Source organism: Carcharhinus amblyrhynchos, chromosome 14, assembly GCF_965287045.1.
Source record: "Carcharhinus amblyrhynchos chromosome 14, sCarAmb.v2.hapA, whole genome shotgun sequence".
Classification (NCBI taxonomy): Eukaryota; Metazoa; Chordata; class Chondrichthyes; order Carcharhiniformes; family Carcharhinidae; genus Carcharhinus; species Carcharhinus amblyrhynchos.
Window position 1 is genome coordinate 2,166,439 of NC_137337.1, and position 27,963 is coordinate 2,194,401.

Genomic DNA, 27,963 nt, shown 5'->3' on the forward strand with positions numbered 1-27,963 from the left:
CTGTGGTGCATCTATAAAAGTTGGAGAGAGTCGTAGCTGACATGTCAGATTTCCTTAGTCTTCTGAGGAAGTAGAGGCATTGGTGGGCTTTCTTAACTGTAGTGTCAGCATGGGGGGACCAGGACAGGTTGAGGGTGATCTGGACATCTAAAAACTTGAAGTTCTCAACCATTTCTACTTTGTCCCATTGATGTAGACAGGGACATGTTCTCCTTTACACTTCCTGAAGTCAATGACAAACTCTTTCATTTTGTTGACATTAAGGGAGAGATTATTGTTGCCGCACCAGTTTCTCTATCTCATTCCTGTACTCTTATCTCATCATTGTTTGGGATCTGACCCACTATGGTGGTATCGTCAGCAAACTTGAAAATCAAATTGGTGGGAGAATTTGACCACACAGTCATAGGTGTATAAAGAGTATAGTAGGGGCCTGAGAACACAGCCTTGTGGGGCACTGGTGTTGGGGATGATCGTGGAGGAGGTGCTGTTGCCTATCCTTACTGATTGTGGTCTGTGAGTTAGGAAGTTCAGGATCCAGTCATAGAGGGAGATGCCGAGTCCCAGGCCACAGAGTTTGGAGATGAATTTCATGGAAATAAATGGTGTCGAAGGCTGAGCTCTCGTCAATAAATAGGAGTCTGACATAGGTGTCCTTGGGTTGAGTGTAGGGCCAGGGAAATGGCGAGTGCAATGGATCTGTTGCGGCAGTAGGCAATCTGTAATAGATCCAGGCAGCCCGGGAGGTTGGAATTGATTCGTGCCATGACTAACCTTTCAAAGCACTTCCAAATGATGGATGTCAGAGCCACCAACCGATAGTCATTAAGGCACGCTGCTTGGTTTTTCTTAGGTACTGGGATGATGGTCATCTTCTTGAAGCAGATAGGGATCTTGCAGTTTGGTAACGAGAGGTTGAAGATGTCTGTGAATACTCCCGCCAGCTGATCCGAGCAGGATCTGAGTACACGTCCAGGTACCCCATCCGGGCCAGTCACTTTCCATGGATTGACCTTCTAGAAAGCTGCTCTGAATTTGCAATGGTGACCTCAGATACAGGTTCATTCAGAGCTTCCAGGGTGGGAGGGTGTGCTCTCTCTGACCTCTTATCAAAACAGGTGTAGAACGCATTGAGCTTATCAGAGAGGGGTGTGTTGGAGCCGGCGATTTTGCATGCCTTCATCTTGTAGCGTGTTATGTCTTGTAGACCTTGCCATAGTCGGCAGTGGATCGTGTGGCTAGCCTGGGACTCTAGCTTGGTCTGGTTCTATCTTTCAGCATCTTTGATGGATCTCCTTAAATCGTATCTGGATTTCTTGTATAGGTCAGAATTACGTGACTTGAATGCTTCAGACCTGGACTTCAGCAAGCAGTGGATTTCCCTGTTCATCCAATGGTTTCTGGTTGAGGAACACATAGATTTGCTTCTTTAGCACACTGCCTTCTACACACTTACTAATGAAGTCAGTTACTGTAGTGGCGTTACTCTTTCAGGCTGGCCACAGAGTTTTTAAATACTGACCAGTCCACTAACTCCGAGCAGCCCTGTAGGAGATCACCTGATTCCTCAGACCAACATTGCACGACTCTCTTTGATGGATTCTCCAAGTTTTTGCTTGTAAGCCAGGAGCAGGAACAATCTTATTTATTTACATTCATGAGGGGCCTGGACAGCTTACATGGGGGAAACAGTTCAGATTGGTGGAAAGGTTAAGAACCCGAGGGCACTGATGTAAGGTTGGCTACAGAAGCATCAATGACACAAAAATAAACAATTTTTGCAGGATCAGGAATGCAGAGCACAAATATAAGATCAAGTTGACAAAAGGAACCAGAAGCATCAAAACAGAACATTTTCATGATAAGAGACATCTTACACCTCGTAAAAAAAGGGATAAAGTGATATGGGGGAAACAGGTGGGGAGGTGGATTTGAGACCAGGAAGAGATCAGCCATGATCTGATTGAATGGCAGAACAGGCTCAAAGGGCTGAATTTGCCAACTTCTGCTCCTAATTCCTACGTCCCACCCAGAGGCAAGACAGGGGTGATGGGACAGAGATTGTTAAAGAGGACACTTCACAGTCACTTCTACTGATACCAGCTTTTTATTCCCAATTGTCAAAGATTCTGGGACTGTCTTTGATGAGGTCTGAGCCAGTGTTTATGGGGTTACCGTTTTACTGAGGTTTAACCACTCTTCAATCTGTCGTGTGATTACCCCAATGAGATTTTGCTTGTTCTTTGATCGACTTGAGATGGTCAGTATGTAGTTTATTAAAATCTATTTACAAAGACCTCAGTGTAAGCACATGGTTCCAGGACACAGACTGTCTGAGTGTCCTGCTCCATTGAAACCTCTTGGTCACCTGACTCTCAATGTTACATGTGCATCATTAACCCCTTCCTCCACAGTCAGTACAGGCAGTTGGTGTGGAAACCAGGCCACCAGAGGTACAGCCACTTAATAGCTGATCCCTTGATGCACTTGCACCCTGATGATTTTTGTGTGAAAGTGTAAACAGGAGATAGCCAATCACATATAGAATAAAAATAAAATTACATCATTAAAAACTAAATACTGTGAATGCTGGAAATTGGAAATAAAAACAGAAAGTGCTGGATAAACTCAGCAGGTCTGGCAGCATCTGGAGAGAGAAACAGAGTTAACATGGAGTCTAAAATGACTCTTCTTTGGAATGACCAATCACAGTTTACATTTCCTGGATTCCTCCCCCATCCCCACCCACTCTCCGCCCCAGAGTCTAATCTATCATTTGCTATAGGTCATAATTACAGTCCAGTCCGAGGTTTAAAGTCTTACACTCTCTCCTCATTCTAATATAATACAGCTGCAGCAAGGTAGGAAATGGAAAAGGTTTCAGCCGCTTTTAGCTTTCAACAGAAACTGTCCAGTCTGGGATCACCCAGTTCTCTGTCACATTGGACTCTGTGAAAGGATACTCCTGATAAAGATAGAGGGCCTTGAAGGAGGTGCCCACGGATTGTGTGACTGGATCTAATAAGTTTAACCAGCCTTTCAGTAGCACTCTCCTCTCCGACTCAGAGTCATGAGTTCAGATCCCACTGCACAAACCCGAACACAGAATTTAGGCTGATATCCGGAGAGCAGAACCCTCAGAGCACAGTTCCTGCAGGTACACTTCCAAAATTATCTCAAGGCCTGCAAGGTGCTTTGGGATGTTGAGGATATCAGAAATATCATGGAAATGTTCCTTTATTCCAGGTTATGTCGATTGGTAAACTGCCTTCCTTGATGGAAGAGGATGAGGATGAGGAAGATGAGAACACTGTGGAGTCAGTAAAGAGAAGCCAATCCCCAGAGCCAGCCCTACACTCCTGGCCATTGGTAAGCAGCCAATCAAGTCCCATTCACTCATCGTTCCTGTGCTCACTGGCGTCCAATCGTCTCATCCTGGTCTTCAAATCCCACCTCGGCCTCACTGCTCCCGATCTCCACCAGCCTCACAGTCCTCCAGGATCTCTGCAAGCCTCCAAATCTGGGTGGTGCATTCATTCTGATTTCAGTGCCTTCAGTTTCCTGGGCCCTAAACTCTGGAATTCCCTCCCTAAACCCCTCCACTTGTACCCCACTCTGAACCATACTCAATCTAACATCTCAGTAACAAATGGGAATTGTTGATTTGCTGTGAACCAACATGGCAGAGTCACTGTATAAGTGCAAGTTGTGATTCAATGTTTTCCATCTCTAAACTGTCCACTATGGAAAGGTCACCCAGCAAAACAAAGCTCATATTCAGCTTCTATTCTCTATTACTAACCGTCATCACAAATCATCCACTGTCTCCACCCTCTGCTCCCTTGTCCCCTCCCCCACTTCCCTCCGCTCCCTCATCCCCTCTTCCACATCCCTCACCCCACTCCCCTCCCCTACTCTCCTCCACACCCTCATCCCTTACCTCACTCTCCTTCCCTACTCTCCTCTGCTCCCTCATCCCCTACCCCACTCCTCTCCCCCACTCCCCTCCGTGCTCCCATTCCCTCCCCAACTCCCTTGTCTCCTCTCCCACTCTCCTCCACTCCCCTCTGCTCCCTTGCCCCCTCCTCTCTGTTCCCTCGTCCTCTCCCCACTTCCCTCCACTCCCTTGTCCCCTCCACTCCGCTTCCTCATTCCCTTCCCACTCCCCTCTACACTCCCTTGTCCCCTCCACTCCGCTTCCTCATTCCCTTCCCACTCCCCTCTACCCCCTCAGCCACTCCCTTTGTCCCCTCCCCCTCATAGGGGGATGGGGGATATGAAATCAATTAAACATTTTACAATTGACCTCACTGAGTCACAACATTAACATCTCTCTGCCCATTGACAAACCCGCTTGCTGTTCCACTCTTGATCTCAGCCTCCCAGCACCAGAGTCCCACAGGAAATCCTAGCAGCAGAGGATAGAAGGCAGCCCTTCAGGGACATGAGACAGGCAGTCACACTGGGTGCATGTCTGCTCACAGCCTGGCCTGCTGCTGCTGGTGGCTCAGTCACTGCCCTCTGTCTCACAGAGGCACTGATGTTTCTCCAAACCGCGATAAGAACTCAGCACAGGCCACAAATAGAGCCTGGGAATTTCCTGCCCTGTCTAGCCCAGCGATGGAGACGCTATCTGGGAGCGAGTGGCACCTTCAACATTTTTAACCCAAGTTTGTTAACTGTGTTATAAAGTCCAGTTACTGTTATATTATTAATTAGCTGCTGCATTTCCTACATTACAACATTTACAGAATTATTTCATTGACTGTAAAACCTACTCTTTGGGATGTGCTGTTATGACAGCAATGGGAATCTGTGTTTCTCCTCGGGGCACAGTGTGTAATATGTTTGGACAGTTGAACATGATCAGGGTTAGCTCCGGAGTAGTCAGACTTGTTTAGCAGGTGCTGGTGCCAGAGAGTGGATTGAATTCTCTGATAAACACACCAAGCTGCCTGGCTTCCCAGCCAACACGCTTCTGTCTGAACTGGCTCCTGACACGCTAGCATTTCATTCCGCCTCATATCCTGTCACACTGCCACTATCAACTTATTGGACTGACTCTCAAAGCACTGACAGCGATCACCTGACATTAGCTCCATCAGGTAAACTCTCTGAAGATTAAGTTCAAAGGAAGTGTGGGGTTTGAGTTCTGTTCATTCACATTATTTCTCCCTTCCTTCCTTTCTTGTCCCTTCCCTCATCTCAACCCTCACATCTCACTCATGCCTTCCACTATTCCTCCCTGTTCTCTCCCTCAACGGTCCCTCTTCCTTGCTTCCAATCTTGATTCTCCCTCTCTTCCCATTCCATCCCTCCTCTCACCCTCTTCCCTCCACTGTCCCATTCTCTTGTCACTCTCCTCCCCACACCTTAACTCATCTTTCCTCTTCATTCTCTTTCTTCTCACACTCTCCCTGTTAATCCCCCAACCTCTCCTTTCCTCATCTTGCTCACCTCATCTCTCTCTCTCCCTCCTTTCCTCCATCTTTCTCTCCCTCCTTCCATTCTCACAGTCACTGGAGGATCTCAATGTCTACCGGGACCAAGCAACCACACTGGAGCGTTGGTTGGACGGGGCCCAGGAGTCGCTGGGAGTGAGTGGTGGGGACCAGGAGATGCAGCAGGGTATGGAAGAGCAACTGATACAGTCACAGGTGAGAACATATCTTTTCCCACCCCTGTCCCAGGCCTCCCAACCCATCACCCAACATTTCCCTCACCCTCTCCCATCCCTCCTTCTTACCACTTCTCCTTCTACCCTCATCTCATTCATCACCGACTCCTACGGTTGGCAACAATTACTTCACTACAATCAGGTGAGAAACAAGGGTCAAAGTTCAACATGGCTCCTCCCACCTAAAAGCTTGGGATCATGGACTTGGTGCTCCGTCATTATCAGGTGAGAGGTGAGGGAGGAAGGTCAGTATCCGTGCGGCTCTCTTACTATTATTTCCACCGGTATAAATTCTTTCCTTATTTAAATGGTAAGTTTCCAGTCAAAGTCCACTCCCTCTCCCCCTCCCTATCTGTATGATAGAGAGGTTCAGCCAGCTGTCCCTCTGGTCAGTAAAATCCAGAATGACCAATCACAAGGGGAGGGCTGGATAACTCGATCCGGCTCCCGGATCAGGCTGTTTATAGAGAATCTGCTGCCTGCCACAGTTACAAACTCTGTGGGCCCCACACAGTCTGTTTGTTCTTATACACAAGACTGAATGTCACAAGTTAATATTTAAACAAGTACAGTTCAACCAGTCATCATCTATTTATTAAACCAGTCGGTAGCCCGGGGTTACAAACTCTCATTGGATAGATTCCTGGAGGATTGATCATGTGACATTTGATCAACGGCACTTTACAATTATATTGTAACAGAGTCAAATATTGCAGACGTGTTTTCAAATAATATTGGAGACTGAGACATGTGAGGGAATATTAGGATAGGTGACCAAAATCTTGCTTTAAAGGAGCATCAAAACAGATCAGATTGGAACCAAATGATACTGTATCATGTGACTAGTGTTCCCAACTCTAATTGGATGTGCCCTTGGAGGTGTGATCATATGACGACCTATCTCCAGCTGCTCCCATTGGCTGCACAACTTGTCCGTCTGCCTGATGTCCCAGCTTCTCCAGCCAATTGGATTGAGAGAAGTTGCATTGCTGTACAGTTGAATGATTCTGGACAGTTGACAGCCATGGCTGATTATTGTTGTAACCAATAAACTGAAGTCTTCAGGAAAACAACTGAAGAAAAATCACAACTGTTTAATAGGCCCCAGGATTGTTTTTAGTGTCTGCTAACAGCAACGTCCAGATAAATTTATAAATTGCTGGAGAATTGGCCATTCTAAATCTGCACAGCTACTACAGACACTTCAGCAACGTAACACCCAATGCCCCCCTCGCCACCCAGCCAGTGTTCAAAAAGCTTAGAGAACAGGACATGTGAAAAGCAAAATATAAAAATGAATGCACACAATAACAGCTATTGGTTCTTGATACAGTTAGTACATACAGTGATGAAGAACAATATACCGAGCGAGTGATAAGTCAGAGTATGTGTGATAGAGAGAGCTGTCTAAAACATGGAGACAGGGTACCAGGGAGGGACACTGACTGGTGCCTGTTGAAAATTCACGATAAAGAGTGTTGGAGGGAGTATCTGCAAGGGGCAGTATCACCCAAGAGTCACAATTCCTCCGGGGCCACTTGGTACCATGCTCCATTACAGCCTTGGTTCAAACATGGGTAAGAGAGCTGAACTCCCGAGGTGAGGCAAGTGTGACTGTTCTTGACATCAAGGCACCAAGTGATCGAGTGTGGCATCAAGAAGTCCTAGTGAAACTGGAGACAATGGGAATCGGGGGAAAAGTATCCATTGGCTGGAGCCATACCTGGCACACAGGAAGATGGTTTTGGTGGTTTGAGGTCAATCCTTTCAGCTCCAGAGGAGTGTCTGAGGCCCAACCATCTTCAGCTGCTTCATCACTAACTTTCCTTCCATCATAAGGTCAGAAATGGAAGTTTCACTGATGATGCAAAGATTCCAGCACCATTTGCAATTCCTCTGAAGTAGTCCATGTCTAAACGGACAACATTCAGACTTGGGCTGACAAGTAGCAAGTAATATTTGTGTCACAAAGGTGCCAGGCAAGAATCATCTTCAACAAGAATGAATCCATTGTTTCCCCTTGACATTCAATTACCTTAACATTGCTGAATCTCCCACTGTCAACACCCTGGGGATTACCATTGATCAGACATAGAATTGGATCAGCCCCAGATTAAAGGCTAGGAATCTATGAAGAGTAACTCCCTTCCTAATTCACCAAAGCCTGCTAACCATCTACAAGACACAAGTCAGGAATGTGATGGAATATTCCCCGCTTGCCTGGATGAGTGCAGCTCCAATAACAGGAAGCTCAACACCATTCAAGGCAAAGCAACACTGCTTGATTGGCAGAATATCCACCATTTTTAATGTTCACTTCCTCGATCACCAACATGCAGTGGCAGATACGTGCACCATCTACAAGATGCATTGCTAAAAGTCACCAAGTCATTGTCAACAATACCTTCCAAACCCTTGACTTCAACCAGCTAGAAGTATAATAGCGTTATAGAGTCATGCTTGAATCCATCATCAAGGAGGAAATAGCGAGGCATCTTGAGAAGAATTGTTTGATAGAGCAGACGCAGCATGGATTCGTTGAGGGGAAGTCGTGTCTGACGAATTTATTGGAATTCTATGAGGATGTGTCTAGTGCGGTGGATAGAGGGGAACCGGTGGATGTGGTGTTTCTCGATTTTCAGAAGGTGTTTGATAAGGTGTCGCACAAAAGGTTGTTACAGAAGGTTAGGGGGCATGGAGTTGGGGGTAAGGTGTTAGCATGGATAGGGGATTGGCTGTCAAATAGGAGGCAGAGAGTGGGTGTCAATGGGTGCCATTCGGATTGGCGGTTGGTGACTAGTGGAGTGCCCCAGGGATCGGTGCTGGGACCTCAGCTATTTACCATTTATATAGATGATCTGGAGGAGGGAACCGAGTGTAAGGTGTCGAAATTTGCTGATGACACAAAGATAAGTGGAACAGCAAATTGTGCGGAGGGTGTGGAAAGTCTGCAGAGGGATCTAGATAGGCTGAGCGAGTGGGTGAGGACCTGGCAGATGGAGTACAATGTTGGCAAGTGTGAGGTTATCCACTTTGGTAGGAATAATGGTAGGAAGGACTACTACTTACAGGGCAAAAAGCTGCAGCATGCTACGGTGCAGAGGGACCTGGGGGTCCTTGTGCATGAGTCGCAAAAACCCAGCCTGCAGGTGCAGCAGGTGGTCAGGAAGGCAAATGGGATGCTGGCCTTCATAGCGAGGGGGATTGAATATAAAAGCAGGGAGGTCTTGCTGCAACTGTACAGGGCACTGGTGAGGCCGCAGCTGGAGTACTGTGTGCAGTTTTGGTCGCCGCACTTGCGCAAGGATGTTTTGGCCTTGGAGGGAGTGCAGAGGAAGTTCACTAGGCTGATACCGGAGTTGAGCTATGAGGAGAGGCTGAATAGACTGGGCTTGTGCTCGTTAGAGTTCAGAAAGATGAGGGGGGATCTTATTGAGACGTACAAGATGATGAAAGGGATGGATAGGATAGAGGTGGAGAGGTTCTTCCTGCTCAGAAAGGACAGCAGGACTAGAGGGCACAGCCTCAAGATAAGGGGGGTGCAGTTTAGAACGGAGTTGAGGAGGAACTTCTTCACTCAAAGGGTGGTGAATCTCTGGAATTCTCTGCCCGTTGAAGTGGTGGAGGCTACCTCGCTAAATATTTTTAAGACACGGGTAGATAGGTTTTTGGTAGGCAAGGGGATTAAGGGTTATGGGGAGAAGGCAGGAAAGTGGAACTGAGCCACTTCAGATCAGCCATGATCTTATTGAATGGCGGGGCAGGCTCGAAGGGCTAGATGGCCGACTCCTGCTCTTTTTCCTTATGCTCTTACGCTATAGAGGTTTACAGTATGGAAACAGAACTTTCGGCCCAACTTGTCCATGCCACCCCTTTTTTTTTAAAACCCAAGCTAATCTTAATTGCCCGCATTTGCTTTTTAAAAGATAAATTGTACCCGCTTCTACTACTACCTCTTGTAGCTTGTTCCAGACACTCACCAACCTCTGTGTGAAAAAATTGCCCCCCTGTACACTTTTGTATCTCACTCCTCTCACCTTAAACCTATGCCCTCTAGTTTTAGACTCCCCTATCTTTGGGAAAAGATATTGACTATCTACCTTTTCTGTGCCCCTCATTATTTTATAGACCTCTATAATATTACCCCTCACCCTCCTACGCTCCAGAGAAAAAATTCCCAGTCTATTCAGCCTCTTCTTATAACTCAATCCATTAAGTCCCAGTAGCATCCTAGAAAATCTTTTCTGCACTCTTTCTAGTTTAATAATATCCTTTCTATAGTAGGGTGACCAGAACTGTACACGGTATTCCAAGTGTGGCCTCACCAATGAGTTGTACAACTTCAACAAGACGTCCCAACTCCTGTATTCAGTGTTCTGACTGATGAAACCAAGCATGCCGAATGCCTTCTTCACCACTCTGTCCACCTGTGACTCCATTTTGAAAGGCAGCAGATAAATGGGAACACCACCTTGTGCAAGTTCCCTTCCAATCCACTAACCATCCTGACTTGGAAATATATCACTGTTCCTTCAGTGTCACTGAATCAAAATCTGGTCATTCCCTAACAGCACTGTGGGTGTATCTACACTTCAGGGACTGTAATGCTTTAAGGCACTTCACCACCACCTTCGAGGGCAATTAGTGATGGACAATAAATGCTGGCCTTTCCTAGTGGCACTCATTTCCCATGAATGAATTTAAAAAACCTTCAGCATTTAAAAAGAAACTCCATTCTTGGCAGATTTATATGACATTGGGTAAAAATATTCAGTTCATTAAAATGTAATTTAAAACCCATTTGTCTTCACTTCTACCCTCTTGTCACACAAGCTGGCTCTCTCTCATTTCATGTCAGGCCCTGTTTCTCCTCTGTATCTCCATCTTCCTTTCTTTGATTCTATCTCTGTAATTGCCTCTCTCAATCTTTGCCCCTTTCTGCCTTGTTTTCTTTCTTTCTCTTGCTATGACAGTCCTCTCCGAAATGGAGTAGAGTATATTTGAGTTTCTGATTGGTGTCCAGATCGGGACTTGCTACTGGCTCCATTATATGGAGCCTCCAAGATTATGAATCTTGCGCTGTGTGTTCCTTCAGGAGGTCTGCCTTCTTTTCCTTTTGATCAGATTTAAACCTCAGGGCTTGGTGAGACGGAGAGAAGAGGGAATTGAATAGATACTTAAAAATGATGAAAAGGTCAATTTAATAGAGTGACTGAAGAATTAATTCTTCCTGGTCCAGAGCTCTTGTCTGCTAATAGTTTCTGGGAAAAATACGGAGATATTACATTAGTTCACAAAACATTGTGTTCTTATTGAATTCATTTCTCAGTCCCTGTCTGTAACACAACTGGAGCTATTAGGGTAACTGTGGTGCTCTAATCAGCTCCTTTAGATGCATGGTTTGTTAGTTTATTTTAGAGTCTTTTACTGCACTGAAAATTGATCCTTGAACTCAGAACTCTGTCACCAGGGGTATGGAGTGAGGTTTGCCAAGGAAATAAAGACACAATCGGTCAGTCCAAACAGAACATTATGTTACTGCCTGTTCATTATCTCGTGTCTGACTGTGACGCGTGACAGCATGAGCTCCAATGTTTGATTATCCCCCCTCTCTGTCTCTCTCTCTCCCCGCCTCTTGTCAGCTGTGAGTCAGTGACTAGCTCTCTCACAGAAACTCATGAGTCCCACTCCAGAGACTTCAGCACAAGGTGCAGACTGACATACTGGTGCAGAACTGACAGAGTGCTGTGCTGCCCAAGGTGCCAACTTTCAGATCAGAATTCGAACCAAGGCCAATCTGCCCTCGCAAATGGGTACAAAATATCACTCGGCACTACTTTCCCAGAGATGTGTGGGTTGGGGGGATTGGCCATGCTATATTGCCCCTTAATGTTAGGGGGATAGTGAGGTAAATGTGTGGGATTATTAGGATAGGGTGGGCTGAGTGAGCCCAGGTGGGATGCTCTGTCAGGGAGTTGGTGCAGACTCAATGGGCTGAATGGCCTCCTTCTGCACTGTAGGGATTTTATTTCAAAGGTGAGCTGATTTGGTTTGATTTATTATTGTCCCATTAACATACAGTAAAAACTATTGTTTGTTGAGCACTATACAGACAAAACATACCATTCATAGAGAAGGAAATGAGACAGTGCAGAATGTAGTGTTACAGTCATAGCGAGGATGTAGAGAAAGATCAACTTAATGCAAGGTAAGTCCATTCAAAAGTCTGACAGCAGCAGGGGAAAAGCTGTTCTTGAGTCGATTGGTATGCAAGATTGGTATCTTTTTCCCGATGGAAGAAGGTGGAAGAGAGAATGTCCGGGATACGTGGGGTCCTTAATTATGCTGGCTGCTTTTCCAAGGCAGCGGGAAGTGTAGACAGAGTCAGTGGATGGGAGGTTGGTTTGTGTGATGGATTGGGCTACATTCACGACCTTTTGTGATCCCTTGCAGTCTTGGGCAGCGCAGGAGCCCAGACCAAACTGTAATACAACCAGAAAGAATGCTTTCCATGGTGCATCTGTAAAAGTTGGAGAGAGTCATAGCTGACATGCCAAATTTCCTTAGTCTTCTGAGAAAGTAGAGGCTTTGATGTGCTTGTTTTAAACTACAGTGTTGGCATGGGGGGACCAGGACAGGTTGTTGGTGATCTGGACACAAAAATCTGAAGCTCTTGACCCTTTCTACTTTATGTGGAGTCCTAGCCCGTGTCCTCCTGGCCAATATTTATCCCTCAATCAACATCACAGACAGATGATCATGTTGCTGATTGTGGGATCTTCCTCTGCATGCCTTTCTTACATTGCACAGTTATTCGACTTAAAAGTATCTGATTGGTTGTAGAATGCTCTGGGCTGATTGGAGGTTATGAAAGGTGCTATAAAAATACAAGTATGTTTTTTTTCTGCTCTCTCCGTGCAGAGAATGCTGTTAGAGATTGAACAGAAGGTCTCGGAGCTGGGACAGGTGAATCAGGAGGGAGGTGGCACTCTGCAGCCTGAACTTGAGTTACTCTCATGCCGTCTGGAGATGTTAAAAAACAGCCTGGTGACGTTCCAGGCTAAACTGCAGGATGTACAGAGTGAGGAGCAGGTACAGTCAGGATAATTCACTGTCAATACATCAGTGATGATCCCATAGTGCACCATTATTCCATAGATCCTAGTTTCCCATTCTGTCTTCTTTACCCCTTCGTTACCTCCTCCAGCTGTGTAGCTCCCCCCCGACCCCCAGCACGCACCCCACCTCCCCCACCCCAACCCCCGGTGCGCACCCCACCTCCTCCCCCCCCCCCAACCCCCAGCGCGCACCCCACCTCCTCCCCCCCCTCTCCGACCCCCGGCGCGCACCCCACCTCCTCCCCCCCTCTCCGACCCCCGGCATGGAGCTCAACTTCCTCCCATTCCCCTCTATTTCACAATTTCTCAGTGCATAGTTCAATATCCTACTCTGTATATCCCACAATCCTGCCTATATTCCACTGTATCCGGTTGCATCCTCCATATTACACATATATATCTCTTCCACATGATATTGTGCCTTCATGTCCTCTTTTAAGGTCAAACCAAACAGACAAACACAAAGTAAATTAGGACAAAGTAATTCTCTGTATCCCATTTACTTCGAATGTGATGAACCTTAAAGGACAGAGGGGCATGTGAGAATGGGAATGGGATGGAATTGTATAACTTAAAGGGATGGGAGGAGTAGAGAGACTGAGAGATTCAGATACACAAATGTGGGAGAACAAATTAATACAATGATAAAAATGATCAAATTGAATCATAGCTTTGATAAATTTGCATGTTATAAACCCAAACAAAGTTGTCCTATAAAACCATACAATATGTTTTAAATATTCGGAAGCCTATTTTAGATGGACAGGAAGTCCGAAGAGTTTTAGGCACATGAGAAACTGGGTTGCTTTTCATTGGAGTCAGAGGTTTACAGCATGGAAACAGGCCCTTCGGCCCAACTTGTTTATGCTGCCCAGTTTTTATCATCGAGCTAGTCCCAATTGCCCGCATTTGGCCAAAATCCCTCTGGGCCCATCTTATCCACGTAGAACATAGAACACTACAGCACAAACAGGCCTGTCGGCCCACGAGTTGCGCCGATCACATCAACACCTACCAATCTATAGACCTATCTATAACCCCCAATCCCATTAAACCCCATATACTCATCCAGAAGTCTTTTAAAAGACCCCAGCGAGTTTGCCTCCACCAACACTGACGGCAGCCGATTCCATTCACTCACCACCCTCTGAGTGAAAAACTTACCCCTAACATCACTTTTGTACTTTCCTCCCCGCACTGACTAAAATGTAACTAACTAAATGCTTTTTAAAAACACAGAATTGTACCTGCCTTCACTATTACCTCTGGCAGCTTGTTCCAGACACTCACCACCCTGTGTGTGAAAAAATTGCCCCTCTGGACACTTTTGTATCTCTCCTTCTCACCTTAAACCTTTGCCCTTATTGACTATCTAGCTTATCTGTGCCCTTCATTATTTTATAGGCTTCTATAAGGTCACCCCTCAGCCTCCTACACTCCAGAGGAAAAAATCCCAGTCTATTCAGCCTCTCTATAACTGAATCCATCATGTCCCGGTAGCATCCTAGTAAATCTTTTCTGCACTCTTTCTAGTTTAATCACAAGATTTGACAAAAGGATTAAAAATTAAACAGAAATGAAATGACCCCTCTACACAGTTGATCACATCATCCTCCCCCAGCACTACGTTTCGTGTTATAGATTGCACTCCCTTTTTGATTTTCTGAAGAACCTTTTATTGATGTTTTGTTTGCATTTCAGTCCCACGCTCCTGATCTACGGACACCCGGTGCGGAGAGGGGAGGGTCGGGATGCGGATCTCCTCGTGAACCTGCTCTTGGGCCTGGCGAGACGTGCCATCAACAGGTCCAGGCAGCAGGCGATCGACGGGGCCGTCCGTCCCGACTGCCTGCCCCTCTACCGCGGCTACGTTTGCGGCCGGGTGTCCCTGGAGAGGGAGCATGCAGTGTCCGCGGGCACAGTCGAGGCCTTCCGTGCCCGTTGGGCACCGCAGGGGCTGAGGTACCTTATAGACCCCGACAATCACATTTTGATTTGACGTGTCTTATGTTTCCTTTGTACTTTTTGTTTCTGTTTGGGCCGTTCCCCCGCCTTTTGGGGAGCCGCCCCCTTTTTCTTTGTCCGAATGTAATTTGAGTTTGTTTACTTGGTTTGTCCGGAAAATACCCCCCCTTTACCACCGCTCTATTGTCCAGAAAGGTTCCTTTCTTCTTTATCTGATTATAACCAAAGAATGGCCTTCCATGGCTTCTCTTGTCACTTCAGCACCTGGTGTTTTCTCTGGATTTATCCTTAGCTCCCTCCTATTTCACCCCAACACTGTGCCCTGAAGTAACAGCATCCAGAAACACAGCCCTGTGTGTACATTCTTGACACCCCACTCTACTTCAACACCACCTTCACTGTCCAGATTGTCACATTTCCTTCTAACCTCAGAGGAGCCGGAATTTCCACTCCCTGAATGTTGGGAAGGCTGAAGCCTTGTTTAATATTCTCATTACAAACTCCACTTCCTGACCATTGGCTGATATTCTGTTTAATCCAAGATGAGTTTCCAACAGCAAACACTCCTCACACCCTCGCCATCAAGTTCACCTGTGTAATGTCACCTGACTGACCATCAGCTCATCCACTGATAAAACTCTCAATTGTTTCTTTGCCACTGCTTGCCTTTTTTGTATTCCTTCTTGGGATATGGGAATTGTAGGCAAGACCAACATTTATTGCGCATCCCTAATTGCCCTTGCTCAGCTGTGGCTGTGGAGTCACATGTAGGCCAGATCAGGTAAATGTGGCAGATTTCCTTCCCTAAAGGACATTCTTGAGCTAGGTTTTTACAATAATTGATGATAGTTTCATGGTTATCATTATGAGATTTACATTCCAGATTTTATGAATTGAGTTTCAATTCCTCCATCTGCCACCCTCCTCTCTCCCACCCTCTAAACTGATTGGAAACTCTGCTGTCTTCTCTAACCACCATTATCCCTGTGCTCTACATGCTCAACTCTCTCCATGGCTTTCACCTCCCAGTCTCTGTAACCTCCTCCATACCTACCACCTTCTGTGATTCCAGTGCTGGTCCTTGAACTGCCCTGATTTTAATCTCTCCACCAGCTGTGCTTACAATTTCCAGGGTCATAAAGTTTGGAATTCCCTCCCTAAACCCCCCCTCTTTCCCCTTTTTAAGTTTGCTCTTTAAAACCTCTTTGTTTAACCCTTTGTTCATTTGTCCCCGTATCCTTCATTAGCTGTAAAATGTTGCTTTTGATCCTGTTATTGTTGATATTTTACAGTATTTAAAATGTATTATATCAATGGGAGAGGTTGTTGTTAATGTTAAATCACACAAAAATATTTGCCACCATTTGGAAAGTCTAATTCTAAGACTGTATCATCAAAGGAACGTACAAACTTTAATTTACAATAGGAGCAAAACTCATGATTATAGTCACATTTGTGGGTGTTTGATCATTTTACACAGTAAATATTTGGGGAAGAAAAAGTTACTCCACATTTCAAAAACAATTACAATTTTAAAGCACTTAATTAGCTATAAAGTGCTTAAGGATGGTCTAAAGTGAGAAAGGTGCAATATAATTACAGGTTTTTTTAAGGAATCTTTTGAAAATGTCCCACTTGACAGCCTCAAGGTCTCTGAAAACAATGCATTTTGCCGGTGGAGCCCCAGTGTACAATTATCCTAAATCTTGCTGCAGACTCACATTGTCTTTCTGTAATAGCTCGGTAAAGCACTCCCTATCTGCATGTATATTGAAGTTACAACATGCAAACAGGCCATTTGGCCCAATCAGCCCATGTTAGCATTGAGCCTCAATTTCATTTACTCACCTTGTCCTTACATTCTTCCACCAACCTGTCCAATTTCATATTGGCATAGTATCTGTCTGAACCATCAACAGTGAGAGTGAATCACACAGCCCTATGTCAACCACTGGTTGTGATTCATTGGCCAGACACTAATTGTCTCTCTTGATGCTGAATTAAGAAGCAATCATTGATTGCATTGCTAATTGCTTCTTGGGCTCTGTCCATCACCTATTCTAATTTACTGTTGCCATTGGTTACCCTGGTGGTGTGATTACACAACTGTGAAGTCCATTCCTCCTTTTGGATTAGTCCACAATATGGTACTGAGTGCACGCCGCTATTTCTAATTACAGCCAGTTTAACACTTGCGACATCTCCTCCAGATTTATCTCTTCCCTGCCAAAGAAAGTTAATCCATCCTACTCTATATACCAACTCCCCAAACTCCAGCCCATCATAGACTAGATCCACCCATTTATCTTAGCCTGTTGCCCATGTACAATCTTTCAGCCATTTAATCTGACTTGATAAATAACCATTGAATACAAAAGCAAGGTATTTGTGCAGCACCTTTATAAATTGCTGGTTAAGCCTTAGCTGGAGTATTGTGTATAATTCTGGCCACTACACTTTGATAAGAATGGCAAGGCTTTGGAGTGGGTGCAGAGGAGATTAAGTAGGATGATACCAGGAAGGAGGGACTTCCAATGTGTGGAGAGATGGAGAAGCTGAAATTGTTCTCTGTAGGGCAGAGGAGACTAATGGTGGATTTAATAGAGAAAATTCACAAATATGAATGGTTCCTCCACATTAAGTAAGGAGGAAGGGTTTACAGTGGTGACCAGAGAACACTGAATGAAGATGATTGGCAGAAGAGTCAGAATTGAGGTGACAGTTGTTTTTCCACGGTGAATTATTGGGATGTGGGATGTGCTGCATTGAAAGCAGATTCAGCAGGAAATTTCACAAGAAAATTGGAGAAGTATTTTAAAATAAATATGTGCACGGATATACAGAAAGGGAGAGAAGTGTGACTAACTACACAATTCTTTCAAGGAGCAGGCACAGATGTGATGGGCTGAATGACCTTCTGCACTGCAGGAATGTGTGATTGATGCAGGGGAGAGATTATGAAAGATAAATAAGTTTCTAAGCATTATAACATTGCTGAAGCTTCAGGGGACTTCTTCACTACCTTATTTCACCCAATCCAGAATGATTCTCTCTGAGGACAATTCTGTCATTCTGCTGATCAGACCTAACCATTTGCTTACTCGACACAGAGACCACATGACAAGGGAATCACACCAGCCGATGGGACTTCCTGCCTTCTGCTGCCTACTGGACAGCCAGCCTTGCCCACTATGAAAGCCAAACTATCAAGACAGGATAGCCTACAGCACCAGAAGGTAATTACTCTGTCCTCAATTCTGGCCCAAATGTTATGTCAGGAATATAGAAGCCATGGAGAAACTATACAAAATGATTTACACGTGTGGCACCAGTATTGGGAAATTGGAACTCACAAAAAAGATTGAACAGGTTTCTCTACAAAAGGAAAGACTGAGGGTGACCTGATAGAGGTCTTTAAAATTTTGAAAGAGTACTGATAGGATAGATGTGGAAATGCTTCTGCCTCTCGGTGTCCAGAACAAGGGGACAAAAATATAACATTGTCACTAAAAATCCAAAGGGAGTGCCACTTTGCCAGGGGACATTGGCAGTAAGGGGACTCTGCATTTCCTGGGGCATCATTGCTGTAAAGTATTATAAACTACACTTGGGATTCAATCTCAGTGGCACGGTGGTTAGCACTGCTGCCTCTCACACCAGGGACCCGGGTTCAATTCTGCCCTCGGTCACTGTCTGGGTGGAGTTTGCACGTTCTCCCCGTGTCTGCGTGGGTTTCCTCCGGGTGCTCCGGTTTCCTCCCACAGTGCAAAGAAGATTAGATTGATTGGCTATGCTAATGTCAGGGGGACTGGCAGAGTAAATATGTGGGGTTATAGGACTAGGGCCTGGGTTGGATTGTGGTTGGTACAGACTAAATGGGCTGAATGGCCTCCTTCTGCATTGTAGGGATTCTTTACTCTGTATTCTATAATTGCTGAAGGCTCTGGAATGTGGGTTGAATGTATGACTCTCTGACCGAGTGTTGCCCAGTGAACTGAGGCTGATACTGGTGCTGCTATCTGTAAGGGAGTGAGGTCAGAGAAAGTGCTTTTGCTGTAGATTAAACACAGGGTTAAAGAGTTCAGGGTCTGTATGGTTAGTTTTGTTGCCAGTGCAGGTTACCTATTGGTGAAGTCAGGACTGTGCAGATTACTGCAGCAGTTTTTGCTGTGGATTACTGACTGAGCGACCAGGCAAGAGGAGAATTTGATTGTAACTTCTGAAAATAAAATGAATCAGCTGCTTGCAGTGAGGAACCTGTAAACTCGATCATACCAGTGCTCGGATGTTTGCAGGATGTCCTGTTCCCTTTTACCTCGGCACTAATATATTGTTGTGTGGTCTGTAGGAGCTGGAGGTAGAGCTGTCAGAATGCAAACAGCTCACTGAGTACATCTCGCTACACGGGGACAAGATGAACCAGCAGATCCAGAGGCCACAGCTGCAGGAGGCAACTCAGCTCATCCCCAGGTATTCCTCAGCACTACACCTGCCAACTACACCAACTAGACGTACAGACAGGTTGTGACTGCTCTATTGGCCTCCCAGTCAGAGAGGTGTGTGATCGGTCTCCTGTTCAGAGGGCTCTGCTGCTCTGCCCAAAGGGCCTGATGTGCTTTGGTGAGGTGTAGCTTGCATGTCTCAATGGCATCAATCCTCTACTTACCTCCAATTACTTTTGGAGTTGTAGCTTGCTGGGTTTTAGCTGGCTTGTCTGATGACCAGGAGGGATGTGGGGGACGAGGAGGTCGGTGTGGAGTCTCCCACCCTCTCCCCGTAATCATAATGTCCCGTTTTCAGCCAAACTGAGAAACGCTGGAGGCTGGCCAAGGACCCAGTGTGAACACAGCCCCAGGACAGTCTGAAGCTCAGGCCATAGGGACAGGAGGAGGCCATTCAACTCCTTGATCCTGTTACATTTGGAATGGGGGATGACCGTTCAGCTCCTCCAGCCTTTTCTGTTGATTATAAATCACAGCTGATCTGTTTTCTCCATTCTGTCTTCGTTCCAGAATACGCTTCCCCCTAGCAAAAAACTATCAATCTCAGCTTTCACATTTTCAACTGATCCTCGGCCTAAACGGAGTAAAGGGGAGTCGCCCACTTCAGATCAGGGTGAGGAGGAATTTCTCCTCTCTTGGGGGTAATCAAATCTGTGGAATTCTTTATCACACAGGCTGGATCGTTATATTGAAAGTTGAGATAGCCAGCATAATTAAGGACCCCACACACCCCGGACAGTCTCTCTTCCACCTTCTTTTGTTGGCAAAAAGATACAGAAGTCTGACGTCGCATACCAACCGACTCAAGAACAGCTTCTTCCCTGCTGCTGTCAGACTTTTGAATGGACCGACCTCATATTAAGTTGATCTTTCTCTACACCCTGGCTATGACCAACATTCTGCACTCTTTCCTCTCCTTTCCTTCTCTATGCACAGTATGTTTTGTCTGTACAGTGTGTGAGAAACAATACTTTTCACTGTATGTTAATACATGTGACAATAATAAGTCAAATCAAAAATTTTTAATCATGGAGGGAATCAAGAGTTCTGGAGATAAGGAGGAAAGTGGAGTTGAGGATTATCAGATATAGCATGATCTCATTGAATGGCGGAACGATTGGGTGGGCTGAAAGACCTACTTCTGCTCCAGCATTTTATGGACTTGCGATCTGACAGGTTTTTGGGGAAGTTTCAGATTTCTGTTCCCATCTGTGTGAAGAGCTGCTTCCTGAAGTCACCCTGAATGGTCCGGCTCTGATTTTAATGTTCTGGACTCTCCTTCCCCCACCAGAGGAAATAGTTTCTCTTTATCTATCCTGTCAAATTCTTTAATCACCTTAGACACAATTAAATCAACCCTTAGCTTTAGCCTTAACTGTATGTTCAGTGAAACATAAGATTAGTTCAGTGACACGTTGGACTCAAAACATCAGAGTCAGAGGTTTATAGCATGGAAACAGGCCATTTGGCCCAAATTGTCCATGCTGCCCTTTCCTCTAATCCCAATTGCCCGCTTTTGGCCCATATCCCTCTATTCCCATCATACCCATGTAACTATCTAAATGCTTTTTAAAACATAAAATTGTACTCACCTCTACTACTATCTGTGGCAGTTTGTTCCAGATACTCACCACCCTCTGTGTGAAAAAATTGCCCCTCTGGACACTTTTGTATCTCACCCCTCTCACCTTAAACCTATGCCCTCTAGTTTTAGACTCCCCTACCTTTGGGAAAAGATATTGACTATCTATCTTGTCTATGCCCCTCATTATTTTATAGACCTCTATAAGGTCACCCCTCAGCCTCCTACGCTCCAGAGAGAAAAGTTCCAGTCTATTCAGCCTCTCCTTATAACTCAATCCATCAAGTCCTGGTACTATACTGGTAAATCTTTTCTGCACTCTTTCTAGTTTAATAATATCCTCTCTATAATAGGGTGACCAGAATTGCACACAGTATTCCAAGTGTGGCCTTACCAATGAGTTGTACAACTTCAACAAGACGTCCCAACTCCTGTATTCAGTGTTCTGATCGATGAAACCAAGCATGCCGAATGCCTCCTTCACCACTCTGTCCACCTGTGATTCCGCTTTCAAAGAGCTATGAACATATACCCCTAGATCTCTTTGTTCTGTAATTCTCCCCAACCCCCTACCATTAACTGAGTAAGCCCTGCCCTAGTTCAATCTACCAAAATGCATCACCTCGCATTTGTTTAAATTAAACTCCAATTGCCATTCGTCAGCTCACTGGCCCAATTGAACATGATCCCGCTGCAATTGGAGATAACCTTTCTCACTGTCCACTATGCCATCAATCTTGGTGTCATCTGCAAACTTACTAACCATGCCCCCTATATTCTCATCCAAATCATTAATATGAATGACAAATAACAGTGGACCCAGCACTGATCCCTGAGGCACACCACTGGTCACAAGCCTCCAGTTTGAAAAACAACTCTCTACAACCACCTCTGGCTTCTGTCAAGAAGCCAATTTTGTATCAATTTAAATAACTCACCCTGGAGCCCATGAGATTTAACCTTTATGCAACAACCTTCCCTGTGATACCTTGCCAAAGGCCTTGTTGAAGTCATGTAGACAATATCAACTGCACTGCCCTCATCTACCTTCCTGGTTACCCCTTCAAAAACCTCAATTAAATTCGTGAGACATGATTTTCCACTCATAAAGCCATGCTGACTGTCCCTAATCAGTCCTTGCGTCTCTAAATGCTTGTAGATCCTGTCTCTCAAAATACCTTCCAACAATTTACTCACCACAGATGTGAGGCTCACTAGCCTGTAGTTCCCAGGCTTTTCCCTGCAGCCCTTTTTAAACAAAGGTACAACATTTGCCACTCTCCAATCTTCAGGCACCTCACCCGTGACGATTGATGATTCAAGTATCTCTGCTAGGGGACCTGTGATTTCCTCCCTAGCCTCCCACAACCGCGTAGGATACACTTTATCAGGTCCCCCAGATTTATCTACCTTGATGCGCTTTAAGATTCCCAGCACCTCCTTCTTTGTAATATGTACACTCCTCAAGACATCACTATTTATTTCCCCAAGTTCCCTAACATCCATGCTTTTCTCAACAGTAATTACTGATGAGAAATATTCATTTAGGATCTCACCCATCTCTTGTGGATTTGTGTATAGGTGACCTTGTTGATCCTTAAGAGGCCCTACTCTCTCCCTAGTTACTCTTGTGCCCTTTATGTATTTGTAGAAGTTCTTTGGATTCTCCTTTGCCTTATCTGCCAAAACAATTTTGTGTCCCCTTTTTGCCCGCCTGATTTCTCTCTTAACCCTACTCCTACATCTCCTATACTCTTCAAGAGATTCACTTGATCCCAGTTGCCTATACACATCATTATAGGAAAGATGTGGAAGCATTTGAAAGGGTGCAGAGGAGGTTTACCAGGATGTTGCCTGGTACGGTGGGAAGGTCTTATGAGGAAAGGCTTGACTTGAGGTTGTTTTCGTTAGCGAGAAGAAGGTTAAGAGGTGACTTAATTGACGCAAATAAGATGATCAGAGGATTAGATAGGATGGACAGTGAGAGCCTTTTTCCTCGGATGGTAATGGCTAACACGAGGGGACATAGCTTTAAATTGAGGGGTGATAGATATAGGACAGATGTCAGAGGTAGGTTCTTTACTCAGAGGGCATGGAATGCCTTGCCTGCAGCAGTAGTGGACTCGCCAACTTTAAGGGCATTCAAATGGTCATTGGATAAACATATGGATAATATTGGAATAGTTTAGGTTAGAGGGTCATTAGATTGTTGCACCGAGCAGTGGAACCATCGAGGGCCGAAGGGCCTGTACTGTGCTGTAATGTTCTATGTTCTATGTGCCTTTCTTCTTCTTATCTCTGTTTCTCTCTCCACAGATACTGTCAAACCTGCTGAGCTTTTCCAGCATTTCCTATTATTAATACAGCACTGGTCTGTGTGCTACCTGTCTTTGCAGTTTAATGTTAATGGATCTCTTTCTGGTGAACCTGTGCTGTCACCCCCTCCAAAGTCAACATATCCTTCCTGAGGTGTGGGACCAGAACTGAACCCCCTTACTCCAAATGTGGTTTTGATCAGAGTCGTGTAAAACTGGAAGATCATTTCTTCCCCTTTGTATCCCTATTCCAGTGTGACAACAGTCTGCTTGTATCTAAGAGAGTTCCTGAGTGTGTGGGCTGGGAACAGCCTCCAGGTAGGCCTTGCCACTGAGGAGCAGGAATTATGGGCGGATGGCTCTTTGAAACCAAAAGATTAAAAAAATCAGAGAACAATGTGCAGATGTTGCTGTTTGATCTGCAGCTGGAACAGATGTACCTGGGGCAGAAACATTTGCCTTTTGAACTGGGCTGCCCTGTGACCCTGTTCTCAATGTGAGAGGGATGGGTAATAAATGCTGGCTTAGCCAGTGACATCCATGCCACATTACATTAGGTTACAGTGACTGCTGTGACAGCTGTGGCTCAAAGAGAGAAACAGGATTGAGATTTTTGAGACCTTATTGGATATCAGCCAGTGGATAGAATGATTGATCCTACAAGAGGGCACTTTGAAACAGCCCGTTGTTCAGGGAGACACCAACGCCCGCAGCCAAGGTGCTGAAATGTCTGAATCCATTGACTCTGCTTTGAGTAGTCTGTAAGTATTCTCCAGAAAGAGATGCTGAGGGGGTGACTTCATAGAACTTTTTATAATTACAAAAGAGTTTGATCAATGTTTCCATTTGTGGAGAAGACCAAAACTAGAGGCCATAAATATGATTTATTGAGTAATCAATCCAGTAGGAAGTTGAAGAGAAAGTTCTTTATCCAGAGAGTGATGAGAATGTGGAACTCACCCCCACAGATAGAGTTTGAGGTGAATTGTATTGATACATTTAAGGGAAAGCTGGATAATCACGTGAGGGATGAAGGAATAGAAGGATATGGTGATGGGGTGATGTGGAGAGAGGCAGAAGGAGTTTGCTGTGGACCAGCATAAAGCAGTTGGGCCGAATGGTCTGTTTCTATGCTGTAAGGTCAATGTAATTCTACCTCAATGGGACGTCATTACGTCCCCCATCATTGAACATGCTACCAGGTGATTGGTCGCACATCGTGAGATGAGGCCAGGGTGGTGGAGAAGATGGGAGGGATGAACTCCAAGGGGAGGAAGGGTATCATTGGGAATGGGTTGGGGCACAGAGGGAGGAATTGCTTGTACATAACCTAATCTGTCTGTGTTGCAGAGATGACAGAGCCACCCTTGGGGACGAGATGCCAGCAGAACCGCCAGTTCTGACAGAAGTGCCCACAAACAGCGATCAGGTGGCCACAACCTGGCAGCATCTCCAGCGAGAAACAGAGGGGCGCCTGAGGCTTCTAGAAGATTCTGTTCGGCAAGGCTTGGGGTCGCAGGTCAGTGCTTCACATCATCACAAAAGTAAATGAGCAGTTGACATTTCCATGCAAAAGGGTCTGTGTTTTGGGGGACTGAATTCACACTGATACGTCCATTCAGGTTAAACCATTCACAACCTTGGCATATCCCATTTAATCCTGAACTGAGCTCTGACTCCGTGTCCTTCAGTATTAAGACTGTCCATCTCTTCCTCAGTAATATCACTTAACCCTGTCTCAGCTCAGCCACTGCTAAAAGGTGCATCCATTTCATAGAAACTAGAAGCAGGAGTAGACCATTTGGCCCTTCCAGCCTGCTCTGCCATTGGTTTTGATCATCAAATTCAATATCCTGATCTTGTCCCTCTTCCCTTATCCCTTTCGCCGCAAGAAGCTATATCTTGAAATCAAGACAAAGTTTGGCCTCAACTACTTTCTGTGTTAGTGAATTCCACACATTCACCACCCCACTGGATGAAGAAATTTCTCCTCAACTCAGTTCTAAAATGATTCAACCCTTATCCTCAAACTATGACCCCCAGTTCTGGACACACCCACCATTGGGAACATTCTTTCTGAATCTACCCTATATAACCCTGTTAGAATTTTATAAATTTCTGAGATCCTCTCTCACTCTCTTCTAAACTCCAGTGAATACAATCCTAACAGACTTTGTCTCCCCTCATATGACAGACCTGCCATCCCAGGAATCAGCCTGGTAAACCTTCACTGTACTCCCTCTGTAGCAAGGACATCCTTCCTCAGATAAGGACACCAAAACTGCACACAGTACTCCAAGTGTGGCCTCACCAATGCACTATACAATTGCAGCAAAATATCTCTATCTCTATACTCAAATTCTCTCGCTATGAAGGCCAACATACCATTTTCTTCTTTACCGCCTGCTGTACCTGCACGCTTACTTTCAGCAACTGATGCATGAGAACTCCAAGGTCTTGCTGAGTATCCACCTCTCTCAGATTTCCGACCTCTAAATTCTTGCCAGACTCTCACCTTTTACCATCTTTAAACTTAAGCTGATCCAAAATTCTGCTGTCAGTATCCTCATCTGCATCATTTACCATTCCAATACTCTCACTGGCTCAGGGACATCAAACAACTAGATTTTACAATTCACATCCTTGCTTTCAAATTCCCTACCATCCAGAAGGACAAAGGCAGCAGACACATCGGAACACTATTCCCTACAAATCCCCCATAAAGCTACTCGCCATCCTGATCTGGAAACATATTGCCATTCTTTCACTTTGGGTGGGTCAAAATTCTGGAACTCCCTCGGTAATAGCACTGTGGATGTATCTACACCACATGGACTGCAATGGTTCAAGAAGGCGGCTTGCCACCACCTTCTCAAGGGGCAAATAGGGATGGGCAATAAATGCTGACCTAGCCAATGACGCCTGCATCCTGTGAATGAATAACTTAAATAAGTCCCTCCGTGGTTTGACCACTCGCTATCTCTCTATAATCTCTTCCTATCATGCATCTCTCTGAGATCTCTGCACTCTTTCCTCTAATTCTTAGCATTTGAGCAAACCCAATTTTAATCATTCCATCATTGGTGGTTGTGCCTTCAGCTGTCTGGGCCCCAAGCTCTGGAATTCCTTCGCTAAACCTCAAGGATCTGTTCTGGGACCCTTGTTGTTTGTCATTTTCATAAATGACCTGGATGAGGAAGTGGAGGGATGGGTTAGTAAGTTCGCTGATGACACGAAGGTCGGTGGTGTTGTGGATGGTCTGGAAGGATGGCAAAAGTTGCAGCAGGACATAGATAGGATGCAGGACTGGGCGGAGAAGTGGCAGATGGACTTCATCACGGATAAATGTGTAGTCGTCCATTTTGGCAGAACCAACGGGATGAACGAGTACACTATCAAGGGTAGAGGTCTGAGTAGTGTTGAAGAGCAGAAGGATCTTGGGGTCCGGGTCCACAGGACTCTTAAATCGGCCTCGCAGGTGGAGGAGGTGGTCAAGAAGGCGTATGGTGTACTGGCCTTCATTAATTGAGGGATTGAGTTTAGGAGTCGGGAGGTAATGCTGCAACTTTATAAGACCCTTGTCAGGCCTCATTTAGAGTATTGTGCACAGTTCTGGTCGCCTCACTATAGGAAAGATGTAGAAGCTATTGAGAGGGTACAGAGGAGATTTACAAGGATGTTGCCTGGACTGGGAGGCATGCCTTATGAAGTTAGGTTGAGGGAGCTGGGACTCTTTTCCCTGGAGAGACGAAGGTTGAGAGGCGACCTGATAGAAGTTTACAAAATGTTGAGAGGAATAGATAGGGTGGACTCTCAGAGGCTATTTCCCCGGGTTGAAATGGTCGCTACGAGAGGACACAGATTTAAGGTGCGGGGAGGAAAGTACAGAAGTGATGTTAGGGGTAAGTTTTTCACTCAGAGGGTGGTGAGTGAATGGAATCGGCTGCCGTCAGTGGTGGTGGAGGCGAACTCGCTGGGGTCTTTTAAAAGACTTCTGGATGAGTATATGGGGTTTAATGAGATTGAGGGTTATAGATAGGTCTGTAGGTTGGTAGGTGTTGATGTGATCGGCGCAACTCGTGGGCTGAAGGGCCTGTTTGTGCTGTAGTGTTCTATGTTCTATGTTCTATGTAAATCTCTCCACACCACACTTCTTCAAACCTGTCTCTCTGATCAGCTTTTGATCACCTGTTCTAATATCTATACAGAAAAGATTTACCAGGATGTTGCCTGGTACGGAGGGTATTAGCTATGAGGAGAGATTCAATAAACTGTGATTGTTTTCCCTGGAAAGACGGAGGCTTGAGGGGCGACCGAATAGAAGTTTATAAACTTCTAAGGGGTGTGGATAGGATGAACAGTTGGAAGCTTTTTCCTGGGGGCAGAAATGAAAATTACAAGGGGGCACAAGTTCAAGATAATGGGTGAAAGGTTCAGTGGAGATGTGCGGAGGAAGTTTTTTACACAGAGGGTGGTGGGGGCACTGCCAAGTGAGGTGGTTGAGGCAGTTACGTTAGTGACATTTAAGACTTATCTGGATAGGCACATGAACAAATGGGGAATAGAGTGATACAGGTGGTTGGTCTAGATAGGACAATGTGATTGGCACAGGCTTGGTGGGCCGAATGGCCTGATTCTGTGCTGTACTGTTCTTTGTTCTGTTTCCTCCTGTGGATTGATGTCAATGTTTTTCAGAGTATTTACAGCACAGAAACAGGGCCATTCAGCCCATTTGATCCATGCTGGTGTTTATATTCCCTATGAGACACCTCCCACCCTGCTTCATCTAACTCCATCAGCAGAT

The 27,963-nt window shown here is 45.4% G+C and overlaps 1 protein-coding gene across 6 annotated transcripts in view; it reads left to right on the plus strand.

The window, feature by feature from the left end:
• The window catches only part of LOC145352383 (nesprin-2-like), a 243,402-nt gene that overhangs the window by 114,323 nt on the left and 101,116 nt on the right, over nucleotides 1-27,963 (plus strand). For all 6 annotated transcript variants that reach the window (XM_080202157.1, XM_080202160.1, XM_080202159.1 and 3 more), the window contains 6 exons: nucleotides 3,247-3,369; nucleotides 5,517-5,657; nucleotides 12,599-12,769; nucleotides 17,871-17,996; nucleotides 19,109-19,230; nucleotides 24,510-24,678. In XM_080202157.1, the coding sequence (XP_080058283.1) occupies nucleotides 3,247-3,369; nucleotides 5,517-5,657; nucleotides 12,599-12,769; nucleotides 17,871-17,996; nucleotides 19,109-19,230; nucleotides 24,510-24,678 (852 nt within the window). The remainder of the gene's footprint in view (nucleotides 1-3,246; nucleotides 3,370-5,516; nucleotides 5,658-12,598; nucleotides 12,770-17,870; nucleotides 17,997-19,108; nucleotides 19,231-24,509; nucleotides 24,679-27,963) is intronic.